The sequence below is a fragment of the Cryptomeria japonica genome, chromosome 8, assembly GCF_030272615.1.
Source record: "Cryptomeria japonica chromosome 8, Sugi_1.0, whole genome shotgun sequence".
In the NCBI taxonomy this organism is placed as follows: domain Eukaryota; kingdom Viridiplantae; phylum Streptophyta; class Pinopsida; order Cupressales; family Cupressaceae; genus Cryptomeria; species Cryptomeria japonica.
The window spans coordinates 554,746,149-554,765,506 of NC_081412.1; the positions used below are offsets into that span (position 1 = coordinate 554,746,149).

General features: G+C 35.2%; 1 protein-coding gene across 1 annotated transcript; it reads right to left on the reverse strand.

Annotated features, from left to right (window-relative positions):
• Positions 1–16,342: 16,342 nt before the first annotated feature.
• LOC131067059 (L-type lectin-domain containing receptor kinase IV.1-like) lies at positions 16,343–18,348 on the reverse strand. Its single transcript, XM_059210513.1, has 2 exons — positions 18,345–18,348; positions 16,343–16,995 (listed from the first exon to the last, which is right to left on the reverse strand). The coding sequence occupies exons 1-2, from the start codon at positions 18,346–18,348 to the stop codon at positions 16,343–16,345; spliced, it is 657 nt and encodes a 218-aa protein (XP_059066496.1).
• Positions 18,349–19,358: the final 1,010 nt, after the last annotated feature.

A 19,358-nucleotide genomic window follows, 5' to 3' on the forward strand; every position in this document is an offset into this window, starting at 1 on the left:
TAAAAATATTTCTTTTAGTGAAAGAAAAAGCTATTATAAATTTCTATTTATTTTAACATGAAAATCAATTTTTTGATTAAGGTAAAATGGGTTTTGATGGGGCCTCTAAAACCATAATAGAAGATGATAGAGGGTCCAAATCAAAGATGGACAATCAGTACAAAGAATACATTAAGAACAATTAGCAACACAAAACCAACTGCTTCTAAATAAAATACATCATGGCTATGTTATAGCAAGCCAACATCTTACCAAAGGCAAGCACTAGTAGAAAAGTGCATAACAGCCCACCCCAAAGTAGGGGACAACCTACAAACAAATAAGTGTTCAAGAAATTGGAAATGGTAGGAATGAGTTTTGAAAGGCTCGTATAAACTTCATACATCACACTATAAAATTTGGAAATCTCAATAGCCTCAAAGCCTAAGCTAGCCCGAAAGGAAACCATCGTACCACTATCATAAAAAAGAGAAGCACACAAATTGCAACACTTACAAAGGATACAAAAATAAACGAAGAAAAAGTACCCATAAACCTTGCCAGCATAAGCCTGAGCATGCTAGAACTAAAGATATAGTGAAAATAAAAGAGCACGAAGCATGCAAAAGGAGAACCCAAAAGAATTTGAAACCTCCTCTATTTTAACCACCACAATAATAGTAGCAACCTTCTCTATGTTAGCAACCACATGGTTCTCACAAACACCAATAAATCAATAAAAATAATAGAATAACCCTTGTCATCTACAACAAATGTGTCCCTACAAAAGAAAGGGAAGAGAAGAGTTGGTCCAACACCTAAAAAGAAGAGGGAAACCAAAGGTATAAAGAGCGCCAAACCAAAGGAACAACCTTCTCTATGTCATTCACAACAAAAACCTTTGATATAACCTCCTCCATATCACCTTCTAGATAAACCCCATTAACACCTACAAACCAGCAAACATCATCACAAGAACAACTCCCAAACTAATGCAGAAAAGACCCATCAAAATCTTGTTTAAACAAGAGGTCCAAGTGTTGGTAATTGACACTTATTTGAATGGTTTCATATGTTGTTATTGATGGCAACATGTTCTAACTTCATTCTTTGGTCAGGTACTTCACCAACAGACACTTCACCAGTACCAGCAAGTATCTTCACTGGTAGGAAGGATTATCTGGGTACCAACATTGAAGGTTGACATGATTTGTGGATTAGGCAAGAATAATAACCTGCAAGCAGGGTACAGGTATAGGAGGATGACATTATTGGGAGATCCAGCAATCGGAAATTTATTTTGTTATTTATGTATATATGTAATGAGTCGACATGTATAATCATTTTTGTATTATATATGTAATCCGACATGAGTCATGAAGGACTGTAAGGGAATATAGTTTAGTTATTAGATCATTTTGAGATATGATGATGATGATGTTGTTAGGTTAGATTAGTAATGAAAAGATCATGTATATGAGGTCATTTGTGTATGATTAAAATTATGTAATGATCCGTAGATGATTTTGGATACACTCACAGAGCAAAGGTTATTCTGGTAAGGGTTGAAGGTTATAGAATTGGAACAGTCAGAGCTTGAACCGAAACTCAATCAGGCATAGCAGATGCATTAAATGAGTTCAGTCTTATATTTTATTATTCTAAGTGACTATAGTCAGTGAGACTCCATTGTGTTGAGCAATGTGCTCTAGGTGGTAATCCTTCCTGCATTAGCAGGCTCCTATATTATGCAATATCTCTTCATATGGCGAGTGAATTCATATTGTGGGTAATAAATCCCACCGTGGTTTTTCCTCTTTGAGTTTTTCTATGTATAAATTCTTTGTGTTATGGTTTTCATTTGTGTGATTGGTTCATTGTTTGCTTTACTTATTTTAATTATATATATACCGATTTACCGGTTGGTGAATGCATGTTATAATAAGGTTACAATTGAACATTCTAGCATAACACTGATTCACCCCCCCCCACTACCCCTCTTCAATGTTCTTGGATTCCAACAATTGGTATCAGAACCTTGTGCCTCAAAGGAAGTCTAACAGCTTGAGGGAGATCTTGAATTTGGAATCCATGGAAATGAGTATGGAGAAACAACTTGAGGCAACACTTGAAGATTATGATGTTGAAGGATGAAGAACTTGAAGTTACAAGATGAATTGAATTCTGCAAAGGAATTCATTCTTATCCTACAAGAGAGGCTATCATCTGTTCAAGATAGGAGGAAGGAACTTCTGCAAAATTAGGATAATGAAGAGAAAGATGCCCTTAATGAAAAACGTCAGAAGCTAAGTCAAGAGAATATTGTCATGAAGAATGAAATGCAAGCCCTAACTATGAGTATGTCAAAGGAGATTGAAGACCAAAAGATAAATTAAGAAAACCTTGGGAGATATCTCAAAGACAGATTTGAAGAATGTATCCGATTGGCTCATGAAAATGTTGTGTTGAGAATAGAATTAGTACAATCCCAAAGAAATCAACAAGAACTTGAGAGATAGATGATAATCCTAAGAGATGATCTGACTATTGCAATTGTGTACAAGGACAGATTCAAGGTTAGTTCAACACAACTTGACAAACTATTGAAAAGCCAAAGACAAAACAGAGATTCCAGTGGACTTGGATTTGAACAAGGTCAAAGCTCTAGTACTATAAATGAAGATCAAAACAACTGGAACTAGAAGACACTAGTAAGGTAGCTCAATTCTTACAGATTCAATGGTAGATGCTTTGTTTGTAATAAATCTGGTCATATGGCTAGGCAATGTAGAAATAGAGAAAATCAGAACTATAATTCTTCTCTCGGTCAATGTTCCAAATGAAATAAGTATGGTCATAAGATAAAAGATTACAGAATGAATGTAAAATGTCATTCATGTGGAAAATTTGGACATATGGCTAATCAGTGTAGGTCAAACAATTATCCTGGTTATAGTAAAGCAATTCAAAAGAACAATGTCACATGTTATGCATGCAACAAGATTGGACACATAGCAAAGTTTTGTAGAAGCAAAAATTCATCGGTTAGCAATGACAGATCAAATGATAAAGGGAAAGAAAAGATCAATGAAATTTGGAAAGATCATACCAAGAAATGGGTCAGGAAATCAGATTATCAATCAGAGAATGGACTTGCTACGGTTACTCAATCGACGAAGTAGATTGCTCCTACACTGGCAGGAAGCTTATCTGGTAAATGAGGAAGATGCCTTAGGGGTAGGAAAATTTCATGAAAATATTGCATATTCTCCATCAAGGAGATTTGGAAGAAGTTATAGATATAGGAAAAGGTTTATCCGACATGGAGATGTATGACCGAGATTTGATATGTTCCACCGAAAGACATTTATATCAATGACGAATTAGGGTTTTTTGAAGGATAAAAGGTTGAATCCACTTTATTTTTTATCACCTTGCATTCAAAGTGATTAAGAGTGATATAGAGTGAGTCTAAGGTGATTCAGAGCAATTAGAAATCTTCATCAACAATTCCACCACCACTCGGAATAATTCTCTAGGGTTATTCACCAAGAATCATTTCTCATGTATTTATCTCAATCATCTCTCGTCATGGAAGTTGGATCATCCTCTGCACCTAGTTTCATTGCAAATCCAACTATTGTCGAGGTTAAGGATCGTCCCAGGCCAATTTTCAAGCCATGCGTGCATATTGCCACCTTGGATGATTCGCTTGGTGCGTTTTCATGTGTTCCAAAAGGAGTTGTTTATATGGAAGACGTCATAGCATATATTCACCACCATATTGAGGATCTCGATACTAGTGACATCAAGAATATGTACATGAATGAGTTGATAGGTGACTCTGGAATGATCAAACCCGAATATAAGCACATTGAAGATCTAGGGTTTACTAGCATTCGTGATATCCCTGAATTTGAAGATGAGATAATCTGATATGTACTGAGAAGGGTTCATGGAAAGTTCATTTCATTGGACGAGCTATATAAGATCACAAAGGAGGCCATTAGGGCCATCACTGATTTTCCATAGATTAGTTGACGTCCAGAGAAAAAGATTTCAAATGATTGAGTTAACAAACTCACTGGTGCAACTTCGGATCGACGATCGATGAGGATCAGCACCATCACTGATCGAGCAACATGATAATTGGGTATAAGATAACTCAATCCAACCATCTCAATTCTGTTTCTAGCTCCTACATATATGTCGTACATAAAATTATGAGGGAAAATGAGAAAATAGATCTATGTGGATGCATGAATGATGAGTTGATCATTAACCTTGGAAAGATTAAATGGGAGAAAAAGGGGATATTTTGGTATGGGAATCTCATTGTCTTCTTAATGATGTTTTTCCTTAATGAAACTCCCAGTTTTGGAAAGAGACAGTGGGCATTTCACATCCTAGTAGGTAAACAGTTGAACAATTCCATTGCTAGCTTGGGAAGCCTGCATGATGATAAGGTTTGGGGTTATTTCAAGGCATTTTAGAAAGCAATGAAATCTAGAGAGAAGGTTCCTAAACACATTATTGACAAATACTCAACCAAGATCTTCTTTATGGACAAAAAGGATAAAACCTTAATGGAACCAGTTAAACCCCAGAAGATATGGATATAGGAGATGGTGTATGAAGTTGATGTCATGATTTTGGATGTTTATGCTAAAAAGTTTATTGATGCTCCAATTGATGAGGTTGAAAAGTCTTTTCGTACTCCAAAGAAAAAGAAGCAAGAGGTTCAAACTGGATTCAATCGAAAGAAAAGGGAGAAACAACAAGGTCGGGCTAGCAAATTTGTTGAAAAAGTATCCCAAGACATCAAGGCCTTAATGGATGTTATTCCATTAAAAGGAAGGAAGAGGAAAGAACCTAAAATCTTCATTGAGCCTATTCCATCAAACTCTAGAACTAAAGATGACACCCCTCTAGCATTCAAGAGGGTATTGAGAAAGAAGGGTGAGGATTCTAAGGAGGAGGCGAGGAAGCAACCGGTAAGAAAGGTCACAATCAATGTACCAACCAGCAAACCTGCAAAGCTAAGAGCTCCAAAGGAAACATCTCTTACACCTTGTGCACCATCCGGTATTGGCAGAAATAAAGAATAATGAAGACATAGACCTTGCTATTATAACTAGTTTTGTATCTATAATTCCTCCTAAGACTTATGCAGAACTGTTAGATGAAATCACCAAGGATGGAATTTTGAAAAATATACAATACTATTATGAGCACTTAGATGATGATGAGAAGAAAGAAATTGAGGAAGCAGTCTTGTTGTACCTAGATATATTTAAGAAGGCTTTGTTAGAAATTGAAAAGAAAATACTGACACAACTGTATAATAATCTAGATGCTAGGAGATTATCCGCTATAGAGGAGGACCAACACATAAAAATTTAAGAGTTATTAACTACTTGTGGTTCAATTACTCCCAATGAGTTGGATATGACCATTGAAGTTGCAAACAAAACATTTTTTTGTAGCAAGCATAGGATAGTTAGGCTTATGATAGGCAGGGTTAATGAAATAGTCAGTGAAACTCACAAGGCATAGGTACAATTCTTTGTTGACAACCCTATTGTCTTCTCTTCATTGAAAGCTAAGACTGAGACTACTGACATCCCAACTTAAGGGAAAGGTAAAAGTGTAGTGGGTGACTCACCTACAATTTTGAAAGATACTAAGGAATTGGATGTAGAGCCCTTGAATGAATTAAATGTACAGGACAAACATGAAATACCAATAAAAGTAGATAATGTACATATACCGACAGATACACAAAATATATAGGTTACAAATGTTGAGGACAATAGTCCTCTAAAGCAGAGTGTACAGGTTAAGGATACAGTTAATGAGGAACCGACAGTAATAGATATTGCACCAAGTGGTGAAGCCACCAGTGCAAAAGAGGATGTTATTAAAGGTAATAAACCATCAGAGAAAAAGGGAGAGGAATCTGGTAGGGAACCGATAGCCAACACATCTTTGTTATAAATTGACACCTCCCAAGTACAGTAGAAGAGCATAACTAAGATGAGTTCTACTAAGCTCATGATGGTTGTTGCTCACAAGATGATGAAGGAAGGGTTAGTGGACAAGAGAATAATTGATCAGTCAATTCCAATTTTGTACAAACTTGTCTCGGAGTGTCAGTTTGACAAAGGAGCAAGCCCATCTTGCAAGCTCAAAACAATTACAGAGCACATCTCTAAGGATTTTCAATCATTACAGCAAATATCTAAGTGGAAGGCATTGCAAAAATTCACTCAAGCTAAGAAATCCATTTTTGATCAGTTGATTGAATTAGAGAAGAAAGAGATTTCTAACAAATTGAAGTTAATTGATAATGCTTTAATGTAATGTACAAATATATACAGAGTATGTTGTAACACTGGATTACTAACTACAAATAAAGGTAAAGGAATTAAAGATTCTAGGATAAAATTGCAGCTATAGTCAATTCTTTTGATGGTTCTAATTCATTGACTACATCTATTGATGGGCAGATTTTGTTGTTAGAAGCTCAAATTTCAGCTCTTGAAATGGATAAAGACAAAATCATTAGGAGAGCTAAAGGGCTTAGAGGATTAGTGAGTCCCCAGTTGGACTCCTTGAGTGTACAAAAAAAGGAATGCATGGATATGATTGGCAACCCCACACCGACAGAGCTTAAGGAGAAAGAGTCTCATTCTCACATGCTTAATGGACTTGTATTAGTATCTGACACATTCAAATATGGCTGGGACACTTATCTAGAGATTTTGGAGAAAGCCTTTCTTGAAATTTTTAAGTATATTCAGCTCCAGTAAGGTGTTTTGGGACACATTCTTTGTACAAAATTTTATTCTTCATCCTGATTTTTGGTATTCTTTTGCATTGATGTCAAAGGGGGAGGTATAAGTGAAAAATAAATCCTTGACATCAAGAGATATGGAGTATTTGTACAGATCATGATTATAGATGACATATTCAGCAAGGAGGAGTACTCTCAAGGTGAATCCGGCAGATGCAAACCATTATCATTTTTCACATGAGTGTTGCCATCAATGCCAAAGTGGGATATTTTTGACAATTGACACTCATTTGATTGGTTTCATATGTTGACATTGATGGCACCATGTTCTAGCTTCATTCTTTGGCTAGGTACTTCACTAGCAGACACTTCATCGACACCGACAGTTATGTTCACCAGTGGGAAGGATTTTATGGGTATCAACATTGAAGGTCGACATGATTTGTAGATTAATCAAGGATACTAACAGGTAAGCAGGGTACCAATATAGAAGACCGCCATCATTGGGAGATATGACAATTAGAAATTCATTTTGTTATTTATGTATATATGTAATGAGTTGGCATGTATAATCATTTTTCTATGATCTATGTAAGCCGACATGAGTCATGAAGGACTATAAGGGTATATAGGTAAGTTATTAGATCATTTTGAGATATGATAATGATGATGATGATGATGATGATGTTAGGTTAGAATAGTAATACGAAGATCACGTATATGAGGTCATTTGTGTATGAGATCAATATCCTGTAATGATTTGTAGATGATTTTGGATGCGCTCACAGAGTGAAGGTTATTTCGGTAAGGATTTAAGGTTTTAGAACTGGAACAGTCAGAGCTTGAACCAGAACTCAATCAGGCATAGCAGATGCATTAAATGAGTTCAATCTTATGTTTTATTATTCTAAGTGATTGTATTCAGTGAAACTCTATTGTGTTGAGCAGTGTGCTCTAGGCGATAAGCCTTCCTGCATGTGCAGGCCCCCATATTATTTAATATCTATTCATATGGCCAGTGAATTGATATTGTGGGTCAAAAATCCCACCATAGTTTTTCCTCTTTGATTTTTTCCACATATAAATTATTTGTGTTATGGTGTTCATTTGTGTGATCGGTTCATTGTTTTCTTTACTTCTTACAATTTTATATATATATATATATATATATATATATAGTTTCAGGAACATCTCGTATAATAAATAGTTATAGTTTCAAGAATGTATACCCACTATAAGACATAAAAATGTTTAGTCTATTTTTTAGAAGGAAGCATCTCATATAAGAAATACATTTAGTTTTGAGAATTTATACCCCATATTAGACATGTGAAAAGGTTGCTTGTGGTTTTGTTCTGGTGGTGGATGTTTCTTTCAAAAAGTAGTGTCATTTCTCTCTTTTCTTGTAATTTTTGTCATACTCAAACTATTGGTTTTTTCTCTCCCCACTTCATTTTTACTCTGAAGCTCTCTATGATTAAGATGGGAGATGAGCTAATACAAAATGAACTTGATTCATGTGAAAAATCCAAAATTGATTCTAAGCTATGGTAGAAAGTTATTAAAGGGAACTTAGATAGTTAAGTTGAAGGCATGCAAGGTTTCAAACCAAAGCTCTCTAAAGAATTTTCCTAGGCCTAGCTGAAGGGGGGGTGTAAAAATTGGAAATGTTACCTTTAGAGTTACTTTGGATTTGGTAGCCACCATCATTGGGCATTCATAAGACGGAATAAATTTCCCTAAGTAGCCAAAAGGGTCTCATAAGGAGGAATTTAAGTAACTTTTCAAGGTAGGAGAAGGGGTTTCTAATTTAAAATTAGGCATGACAAAGAAGAGCTACCCAATATTTGGTAAGGTGCTACCCTATTGCTAATGAAATTCTTCACTTTGTACAGGCATTTCAAAAGGTTCCATACCCTATTTTTCTCAATGTTAAACCATCTCACATATGATATAAGGACAAATTTTTCACACTAGGTCTATTCTTCATTATCTCAATATATTGCAAGAGCTAAGTCTAAAACTTCCCTTCTCCTTCATTCAGGGTTAATTCTTAGACTCTATAAATTTCATCTTTCTTTAACTCCATCCAATGGGTCCTTATTAAGTCCTCCTCGCCCCCCCCTCACAAAAGATAAATTTAGTGACTAAGCTCTCTAATGCCCTCATGGAGAAACCCAAATCAACTACATTCTCCTCTTCTAAAACTAAGCTTTTCCCTACCCACTTTAATCCTATTATAGAAGTTAAACAAAATACCTATCCTAGTTTGCCTCCTAAGGATGTGCAGGTTGTAGAGTCAGATGAAGAGGACGTGCACAAGGATTCTGAATCCTCCTATGATTTAGAGTTGGACTCATCCCTACCAACTTCTAAGGAGGTTTCCCTAATTCCCCTTGGTCAAGAGACTCTCAACACCAATATTGGCCCTCCCTACTTTTAATAAAAGGTTTAAAAATAGATGAAAGTGTTGAACAATAGGAACTGATTACCAAATAGCTTTTATCATGTTTCGATGTGGTATCAAGAATATTAATAGACTTGATGATGTGGTTGAAGCTGATGCTAGGGTAGAAAAATGGGCTATGGAGGAGAAGAATGAACAAGTCTGGGAGGCTACAAGCAATATGATTGGTAAATTAGAGAATTAGGATGAAATAAAGGGAATGCTAAATGACCTTAGTGAGAAGTTGTCTCAAAGAAATGAGAATAAGGTTGTAATGTAGCTGAAGTAAAACTAGGAGATCCTTGAGCATAAAATTGAGGAGATGTCCAAGAGAAGTCAAGAGATTGCTTCGAAGAATTTGGCTTCCCTAGTGGCTATTTAGGAGGAAATAGACTACAAGAAAGCTAAGCAAAAGAGATGGGCTATGTCCCCCTCTACTTAGATGGATCCCTTTGTCCCTATGGTTAAAGATACTCTACATTCTCTTCCTTTGAACATTGCTAAGGACTCTAACAAAAAAATATCTTTCTTTGATAAAGTTTTAATTCTTTGTAAAGATTGGTAAGAGGTTAATTCCTCCACCTAGTAGACCATCTCTTTGTGTCTTTAGTAGTTGGCTAGTTTACTTTTGTTTTTTGATTATTGGTTCTATCCCAAGTCTTGGTCTAGTTTCTAGGTGGTTTCTTTCTCTTTTTTGGTGTTTTATCTTTACATAGATCTGTGTTTCTCATACATGCTAGGTGGAACTTTTCTACAGGTATGTAATGCAACGTATGTAACTCACTTTTTATTAATCAAAATATTTGAAATTAATTTGTATAAATTTTAGAAACCAAAGTATTAGTGTAAGATAGGTTCTTAAGACAACGAAATGACTTTTAAGCTATTGAATTACATTAATATTAAGTTTGAGAAAATATAATTTGAAATTTTATTATATTGTGCTTCTAAAAATGAGGATATGTCAAAAAGAAATTTTCATAGTGTAAAACATAAGTGAGAATATGTACAAGAAAATGGATATATATATATATATAATGCAATTTGTTAAAAAATAAACTATAGTCAAAAAAAAATATAAAGAATAAATTAAAAAGAAGAAAATGAATAACAAAAAAGAAGAAATTAAAGAAATTAAATTAATATTAGAATAATTAAAAACTCAAACATAATCTAGAAAGGGAAGAAATAAGATAGACAAGGGGCAAAAACTACCTCAAAAGCTATGGGAGACTAGTTACATAAGGCTAAGTGAAGGTGACAAGAAGAGGAGGAAATTTACAAAGAAAGAATGAGAGAACTAAAGATGAGAGGGAGAAGGGTAAATTTCTTTTTTTTTTACAAGAGGGTGCTAAGACAAAATTAAATTCTAATTGCCATCACAATTTTGGTTGGAGGAGTGATTATATGTTAGAATGGATTCTTTGAGCTTCCTATTGAATTATGTATCTTCTTCGGCTATAATTTGGGTGTCTTCTAAAAATATGTTGTATTTAGTCTTCAAGGAGTGTTCAGTAAGGACAAATTTAAGAATTGTTGGAAACTTGAATTGATGTGTTGTGTTGTCATTGATGTTAATCTATCCTACATTGCCATTGATGTCAACTTATCTTGAGTTTTAATAGATGTTAAATTAAGGATGATATAGTGGAAGTTACAATATGCGCAAAAGAGTATTTATGTATTCTTGAATGATGTGGAAGTTAGATATAGTGGATGTTTCAATATGTAGGAAATGGTATTTATGCAAGAAAGAGTTTTTAATGTCTAAACAAAAAGATTCTGTAGTGGAAGTTTCAATATATAAGAAAAAGTATTTATGTGTTCTAGTAATATTGAATTATTTGGTGGAGATGTTGATACAATTTCAGAAGGGTGGTATAGTAGAAGTTTTAATATATAGGAAACAATATTCAACATCTCAGTAGAAGAGTGCTTTGCATTCTTATAGTATTTGAAAATTATGTTATATCTTTGACTATGATGTCTATGTTCTGTATATATTACACTATCAAATTTCCAAGTCCTCTACTACATAGCTAGTAGAGTTGGTTGTTGTTACTTTAAATAGTAAGACGATCTATTATAATAGGTTTAGAATATGCTTGGTGGCTATTGTATATGTGAACTCAAGTTCTATAGTCTGGTGTATTTTTTCATATGGTCTACAGAGTGCTCCAGTTTAGTTTTTAGGTGGTAACTTGATCGGCAAGTGGTGTTATAAGGCTTTGATTTTAGTGTTGTTAGCTATTCTAGCCTCTGGATGACTATGTTGGTTTATCCTAATTGGATCATACTTTTTTAGACTATATATAATTTTGCAGTTAAGTTTAGATATTGATATGGGTCCCACCATGGCATGTGTAGATCCACATTAAGTTTCATGCACTAGAAAATTTTGAGCCGACTAGTTGGCATGCTTCATTTTTCATCTATATATTCCATTCGATGTCTAACTCGGATGATGTGTTAGTGTGTGGGGTACATGGGAACCATTTTAAATTGTTGTATTATAATTTTTGAGGTACTTTTTATCTCTTGGAGTGGATCATGTTTGATATCTTAGGTTTGATTGGCTAAATTTATGTAATAATGTACATTATATTTATGGTCAACCTAGTTAAATGTTTTGAAGATTATTTTTTAATATAAAGGAGTGTGGATGTATGATTGAATGTATTGAATGAGTGTTGATTAATGTGTAAAATTTGATTTACAAGTAGATTTGTTATTGGAGATGTGTGAAAGGCTATTGTGGAGAGCTTTGAGGATGATATTCAGTGTGTGACAATGTTCAGAGATTAAGTTTGAAGTCAGAAGAGTTTTCCATGATACCGATCATTTGACATAATGATTCAAGGTCAATTTCATGATTGGGAGATCTTGTTTATTGCAGTTCAACTATTCCTTTATTTATTAGAAGATAATGAGTCTCTTGGCAAATTTATGTATCTTACACTGAAACAATGTGTTTCAGTCTTGTAAGTCATTTTTATCTTTTCCTAAGGTTGCACACCTTAGTTATTCAAGTCCTCTTAGGAGAAGAGGGTTTTAAAGGAAAAATCGTAGCTGATTATATCCATATTGTGAGTTTGATTCACACTATTGTTTTTCCCTAATTGGGTTTTCCATGTAAATTTTGTGTTTAGGTGTTTGTTGTGCTTCAAGCTTTCATGAATTGTTCATATTCAGATTATATGCTTGCGTTCTAAAGTTTTAAGATTATAATTTAATTTCTTTGAAGGTTTGGACTGATTCACCCCCCTCTTAGTCCTATGGTGTTGTAGCGTCCTAAAATTGCGACACTTGCAATTTCGACTGCATTTCGGTCTTCACGATGGCGACGCAACACACAACCTGAATGGAGACCCCAAAACTTGCTCACGACACTGAAAACTTCATTTTTCAAGCACCTTGGCCTGAACCTCCTTACACCCTGATGTCCCGGGAGGTGGGACCAGAGCGCCCAGCGCCCTGGTCCCTGGGTCCTATTTTGGGCCCGGTTTCCTAAGTGATATCGTGTCTTTTTGATTGCAATTTGGAAATATACTTCCCTGGTCAGCCTAAGGTCGGGAAAATCAGTCTATCAGCCCTAAATGACAAGTATATAAATGACATTTTCCTCTTTCATTCGATATGATGGAAAAAGGCATGGAAACTATACTCAAGCATTCAGGCATTCAAGCATTCAAGCAATTGATCATTCCAAGTCTCCATTCAAGGCTAAGTGTTGAATTCAAGACAAGGATTCAACCATTGAAGAGGAGATCACATACTACATGCTACAACATACAACATACAACATACAACATCTAAACCTTCGCACATAAGGATACAAACATCCTTAGAACAAGGTATTAGTACTTGTTTTACAGTCATTTACATTTACAGCTCTTGCTCATTTCTTGGTTAATTCCAAAACCGGGGTTTGACCTAAAGGCAAACCCCTAATCCCTAACCCCCCAATCGTCTTCGCTTTTCTGTGTGTAGGTTGCAGGTACATGGTTGAAATTGAAGATCTGGACTCCTTGTGCAGAGACGAACAGATCTCCCTTCGTTTCGCGGATTTTTCGGAGGACCGTGGCGCCGGGCGCCATCGTCCCGACAACTTTTGCTCAAATTTGCAGGACAGCACCGTATCGACATTTTACTGCTAATTCCAGGTCCGCAGCTTCATCCTATAACCCGAACTCAGTTTATAAGCGAATCTTTATGACTTTCTATGCATCCTTAGCTTAATTTCCTTAATCAACATTCTTTACAAAAGAGGGTAGCCTTGCTTTCCTAACCCTTGAAATTCATTTAGCATCCAATCTTACATCGTGTGGGATTGAATCTTATGAGTTTCAACCCCTCTTTTGAATGTAAAGTCTTCCCCCTAAGTGAAAACCCATCGAATCCTAGCGAACCTCCCTTCTCTCTCCTTGGAGTTAGAAGAGGGGAGACCAACTAGGGTTCGATTGCGATTTTCCACTTTACAGGTGTGTTCAACAAGTTTATGCTTATGTCTAATGTTTGCCCCATGCTCTTTAAATTTGATATTGCTAGAATGGCTTATCTTAATAGTATAGGGAGTCTCACAAGATCAAACTACATTGTAAACACCAAGATTCAAGAAGAGGCCTATGGGATATTTAAGAGAGGGGATATAGTTATCGAGAGTACAAAAAGGCTTAATGGTGCAAGAAATGCCACTTTTAAGAAGGATCTTAGCAATTTTGTTAGTAAGGTCCTCTATATAGGGAAGGAAGGATAAGGGGCCAATAGAGGGAGAAACAACTTTAGGGTTGGCATTTTTCTTAGAATTGTCTTTCCTAATTGCCCTCATAATGTGTTTCATTTTGAAGTCATTTACTGACAAGATCTAGATAAGGTGAGCAATCTCTTTATCAATATTATCAACATCATAGATTAAGAAGGCTTGCAAAGCTAAAATTTGAAAAGTCTAAGTTTTTGGATAGGATGATGATGAGAAGAAAAACGGAGGTACAAGTCAATGTGGGTATCTTTGTAGTAGACACTTCGAGCTAAGAACCCATTTGGTTTCCTAGTTATACTTGAATGTCAAGGAAAGGAATTAGGTTGTTAGTTTTTGTCTCTTTGGTGAAGGAGATGCATTTAGCTATGTTGTTTAAGGGAGAATGGAACTCTTAAAACTTTTCTTAGCCATGTGGCCAAAAAATGTTGGTATCATCAACATAGTGCTTCCACCATTTTGGTTTGAAGAGAGAGGAGCTATAGGAAATATTTTCAAAGTGTTCCATACAGAAAAAACTGAACTCAACCCAAACTCTAGTTCCCTTGTGGCTCTCTAACACCAACTACCTAGATGCAATGCCAACAATACCTAGCACAATGGTAAAAATTCCATGATGAGGGAACCCATCAATACTAAGGGTAGCAAAGGTAACAAAACCCCAACGTCAAAGGAAACAAAGTAGTACAAAACACCATGACCACAACAACTCAGAGAAAATATAGGGTAGTCTGCCTAGAGGACTCCCAAAGGCCTATACAGAAAAAGAACTCCCACAACAACAAGGGGGAAAACCACCCCAAAGAACCCAAAGGAGAGAGGAATGAACTAAAGCCAAATCTTTTGAGCCAAAAAAAACCCAAAGCAACTAGAAGGACCCCACAAAATGCTACGAAGGAAAAGATCATAGAGCCATCAGAGAACTCTCAAACAACAATATAGGAGGGACTCTAAATAAAGAGCACCCATTTCACAAAACCCACTAGTGATCACAAGTGAACCCCAACAAATAAAGAATTCCCAAAATAGACACCAAATATGATGATGAATAGGTACCTAAAAAGAAAAAATAAACTTGAAGATCCCCCCAAAACTAAGTAGGAAGATTAAAAATTGTGCGAAGGAATGGATAGGGGGAAATATCTCATAGCCCATCAAAAAATGAAACAAAATCTCCATACCCAGCCATGCAACAAACCCATCTTCATCTTGGGTTATCCTCACCATCTCTCTCTACCTCTCCTATAACCACCAAAACCCTACCATAAACTCCACTCGTGCCCAATCTTGACCACTCTTGGACAAAATGCAATGAATGCACAAATATTCTTAGAAACTAATAATCGTAACTAAAAGCAACCAATTAACTAAAATGAACAAAAACAATAAAACAAACATTCATTATTCTTTGATTCTAACCATACTTAACTGAATAATACTTTTTATGGATTTAACAAAAACCAACCAAGATATCATACTTTCTTGCTCAGCTAAAACACAAGTTGTTTTTAAGTATCCTAGATTCTACTAGTACTAAAAACTTATCTAATATTCCATATGTCGTCGAGAACAATGGCGCAGGTCAAGATGCATATGAGAAGGAAAAGAAGCAAAATTTGGATGATATAGCACATAAAACAAGGAATATCTGGATGATATGGTACATGGATCATTAATAAGAGGATTTTCTGGGTATTGAATATATATAAACCTGACATTTAAATTTTAATCTTAAAATTCATTATTATAAATTAGTTACATGTTGTTTAAATTTTCAGTTGGGATAAGACATACACTTCACTGGTTTTGACATGAAATTGGTGTTGCACATTTTTTCCTTGAGAAAGAATAAGATTTGCGTTACCATATATCTGAAATCTACAAAATAAACAATTGTTCCTCACACAGAATACATTGGTTCAAATTAATCCAAATTTCAACAAAACTCAAAATATTTCAGAAATCAATTTTGTGAAGATGTAACATCTTCGATAGGTACAATGTCTTCTTCTCTTTGTCTACTACTGATGCCACTGCTCATCGTAGAAGTGAGTTGTGTGACCACAAGATTCATGTCAGGTCGCTCGACCTTCTCAGAGTGAGCACATCTGAGGCCTATGTTTGCAACAGCGAGAGCTTCTTCTACAGCAAAGATGTCCCACCCATCCTTTTTAAGTTTTAAGTCTACAGCTTCTTCAAAACGGTTATTCTCTATCATACCAGTTATCCTGTGTGTGCCTTCCCAATCGACATGCTTGGAAAGTCCAAAATCAACAATCTTTGCCGCATTATCATTAGCGTCCACCATAATATTCTGAGGTTTGATATCAACGTGAATGATTTTATTCAAGTGCAAGAATTCAATTCACTTGGCTATACCCATTATCATGCTCAAGCTCTGTTTCCAGCTGTAGGAAAACCCTGTACAATTTCCTCTCAAGTAGGCATCCAGAGAACATCCATCTATATACATGTAGGCCAAGTAGGATATGTTTGCTTCTATACACCAAGCACACAGCTTGTTAATGTTTATGTGCTCCTTTCCCAGTAGAAGAGTAACTTCATTCTCTACCCATCTTTTGGTGTGAGGGGATTTATGTTCTATTTCCTTTATAGCCAAATCTATACCGTCGAAGTTCATCTTATAAACTCGTGCAAAGCTTCCTTCACGAACTGGACGAGACTCACGGCAATGCCTTTTAATGTAAAATATATCATCAAGCGAGAGGTTTGTATAAATTTCTGTAGGCTCGAGGAATAGTTGCTGGTTGGAGGAGAGACCTGCGTGCATCTCTACAATTCTTCCTGTTTCTGCTTCTGCTATAAAAGGCACCACTTGCACGTTTGAAGATAAACCTAAATGATCCTGTATTTGTTGAGCACCAGCTTTCCCCTCTATAATTACATCTGGTGGAGATGAAGAGGCAGTTGTTCCTTCCTTTTGGGGCTCAGGTTTGTAAATCTTCTTGTAGGGCATGAAGATGATTGTTACTAGGACAACTGCAACAACTACAATAACTGCAACAGAGAAAAAAAAAATTGTAAAATAAAACATTTGCCAAATGCTTCTATGGCTTACATTGCAGTTGCTTTCTTCAGGCTTCAGCACAACAATCCAGACTAGTAACAGTAATTTTTATTTATTCTTATTAAATTTGGAAAGTTATGATCAATTACCTGCAACAATAATAACAATTTTAACTGGAGAATTTTTTTTGTGAACACTGGGGTTTTGGCCAGCATGTTAGCGCGGTCCCGACCTACCATGATAAAGAACGAAAGTAAATATCAGCAGTCATTTAAGATTTTGCCACCCGTAGGAGGCATGGAAATCTAATTGATTGCTCTTTCACCCGTAGAAATAAATTTGTCGTACAATAATTCAAAGTTTTAGCAAATTACAAGTATCATATAATTAATTAAATTTATTATTTAAATTTGATTATATATAATCTGCATTAACGGGTTTGACTGACCTATTATCTTAAGCGAAAAAAAATAAAACAAGACTCTATTTTCTTCAGAATTTTAAGATTTTCCTATTGGTAGGATGCTCAGAATTTTAAGATTTTGTCTATAGTTGCCACTTCTCGCAACAATAAATCGTCTTGCAATGAGTCAAAATAGTAGCCATCTACAAGTATTATTTAATATTAATAATTTAAGTTTGTTTGAAGATAACCTGCAATGACGATTCGTTTGAATCTGGCGGATTGTAAGCATGTTGCAGATCTACTACGTTTAAGAAAAAAATTGTAAATTCTCTAGAGACCTTTTTGTCCCTCGTACAAGCGGCAGTGAAAGATGATGAATTTGAAACACTCAAATCATACAACAAAGAAATAATATTCAGCTGAGAAAAAACTTAAATAATCATTATTGTATATGATAAACTAAATTTGCACAAAACTGAGCTGAGTGTAAAAACTTATTGTATTGAAAGTTTTGAATGTAAATTTTAATGATAGAGAACTGTTTTATATCATAGACCATTCCTTTTCTAAGGATAGGAGGAAAAAGAAAAAAATTAAACCTTAAAATTTTAAACAAAAAACTGACAATTAAATTTATAATACCAATTTGTAAATTGTTGATTTACAAAAGCATAAAATTAAAACTGTATACACAACAGTTTTTACAAAGAATAAAAACAGAACTTTACAAATTGTTGTTCTAATAAAACAAAAAACTAAAATTAAAAAGCATGATCCTTCATTGATCATTCCTATTTTCAATCTCCCCCTGAATGGTCAATGGAGGTGAGACCTATTTGATATCTAAAAGTGTTAAATCTTGTTGTTGAAAGAGCTTTGGTGAAGGTATCAACAACTTGCTTAGATGAAGTACAAAATTGTAACTCTACTTGCCCATGTTGAACCAAGTCACGAATGCAATAACGTTAGATTTCTATGTGCTTCATTATGGCATAAAACATAGAATTATTTATCATGGAAATAATGCTATTTTTATTATAATAGGTGGTGATTGGATGCTCCTAAATCAAATGTAGATCTGCCAATATCCATCTCATCCATACTACTTGAGAATTTGTTGATGTAGCTGCAATGTATTCTACTTCTATTGAACAAAGAGACACTTGCAATGGGGTGAAAAGTGATGAGGGAAGATCAAGTGGAAAGCTTTACCCTCCTCAAGAAAGGAGTGAAAGTTTCACAAAGGATTCCCTTCAACTTCTCACACACAATACATTTAAAAAAGGGGGTTGAATTCACTAGATCCAATCCCAATGGAAAGAGATTGAATGCTAAGTAAATTGTAGGGGATTGACAATGAATTTTCAAAGTAAAGTAACCCTCTTTTAAAATAGATGAGTTGAATTAAGAGAATTGAGACTAAGTGCAGAGATGACAAAGAAGCAATTATATCTTGAGAGCAGATGCGGGATGAAGTTGTGCACTTGAAATTAGCAGTACAATGTTGAGACGAAGCTTCCCTGCAAATTTGAGCAAAACTTGCTAAGACCAGATTGAAGTTGCAACTGGTCCTCTGAAAAATCCGTGTGTCGAAAAGGGTTTTTTCGTCTCTAAAAATGAAGCCTAAATTTGCAATTACTGTTGGGTACTTGCAACCTACACACAAAAAATAGAGGAAATGTTGTTGGGATTGGGGGTTTGCCATCGGGTCAAACCCCGTTTTGGAATTAACTAAGTGATTGAAAATATTTGCATGTAGATAAAAGAAAATATCTAAAGTAAAATTCACCTCAAGAGAGGATGCAATTGAAATGTTTATGAAATTGCTTGAAAGGATATTTGGAATAGAATGTCTTGAATGTTGGTAGAGATCTCCTCTTCAATGGTTGAATCCTTGACTTAAATGCAACACCTAGCCTTGAAAGGAGACCTGAAATTCCTAATGGA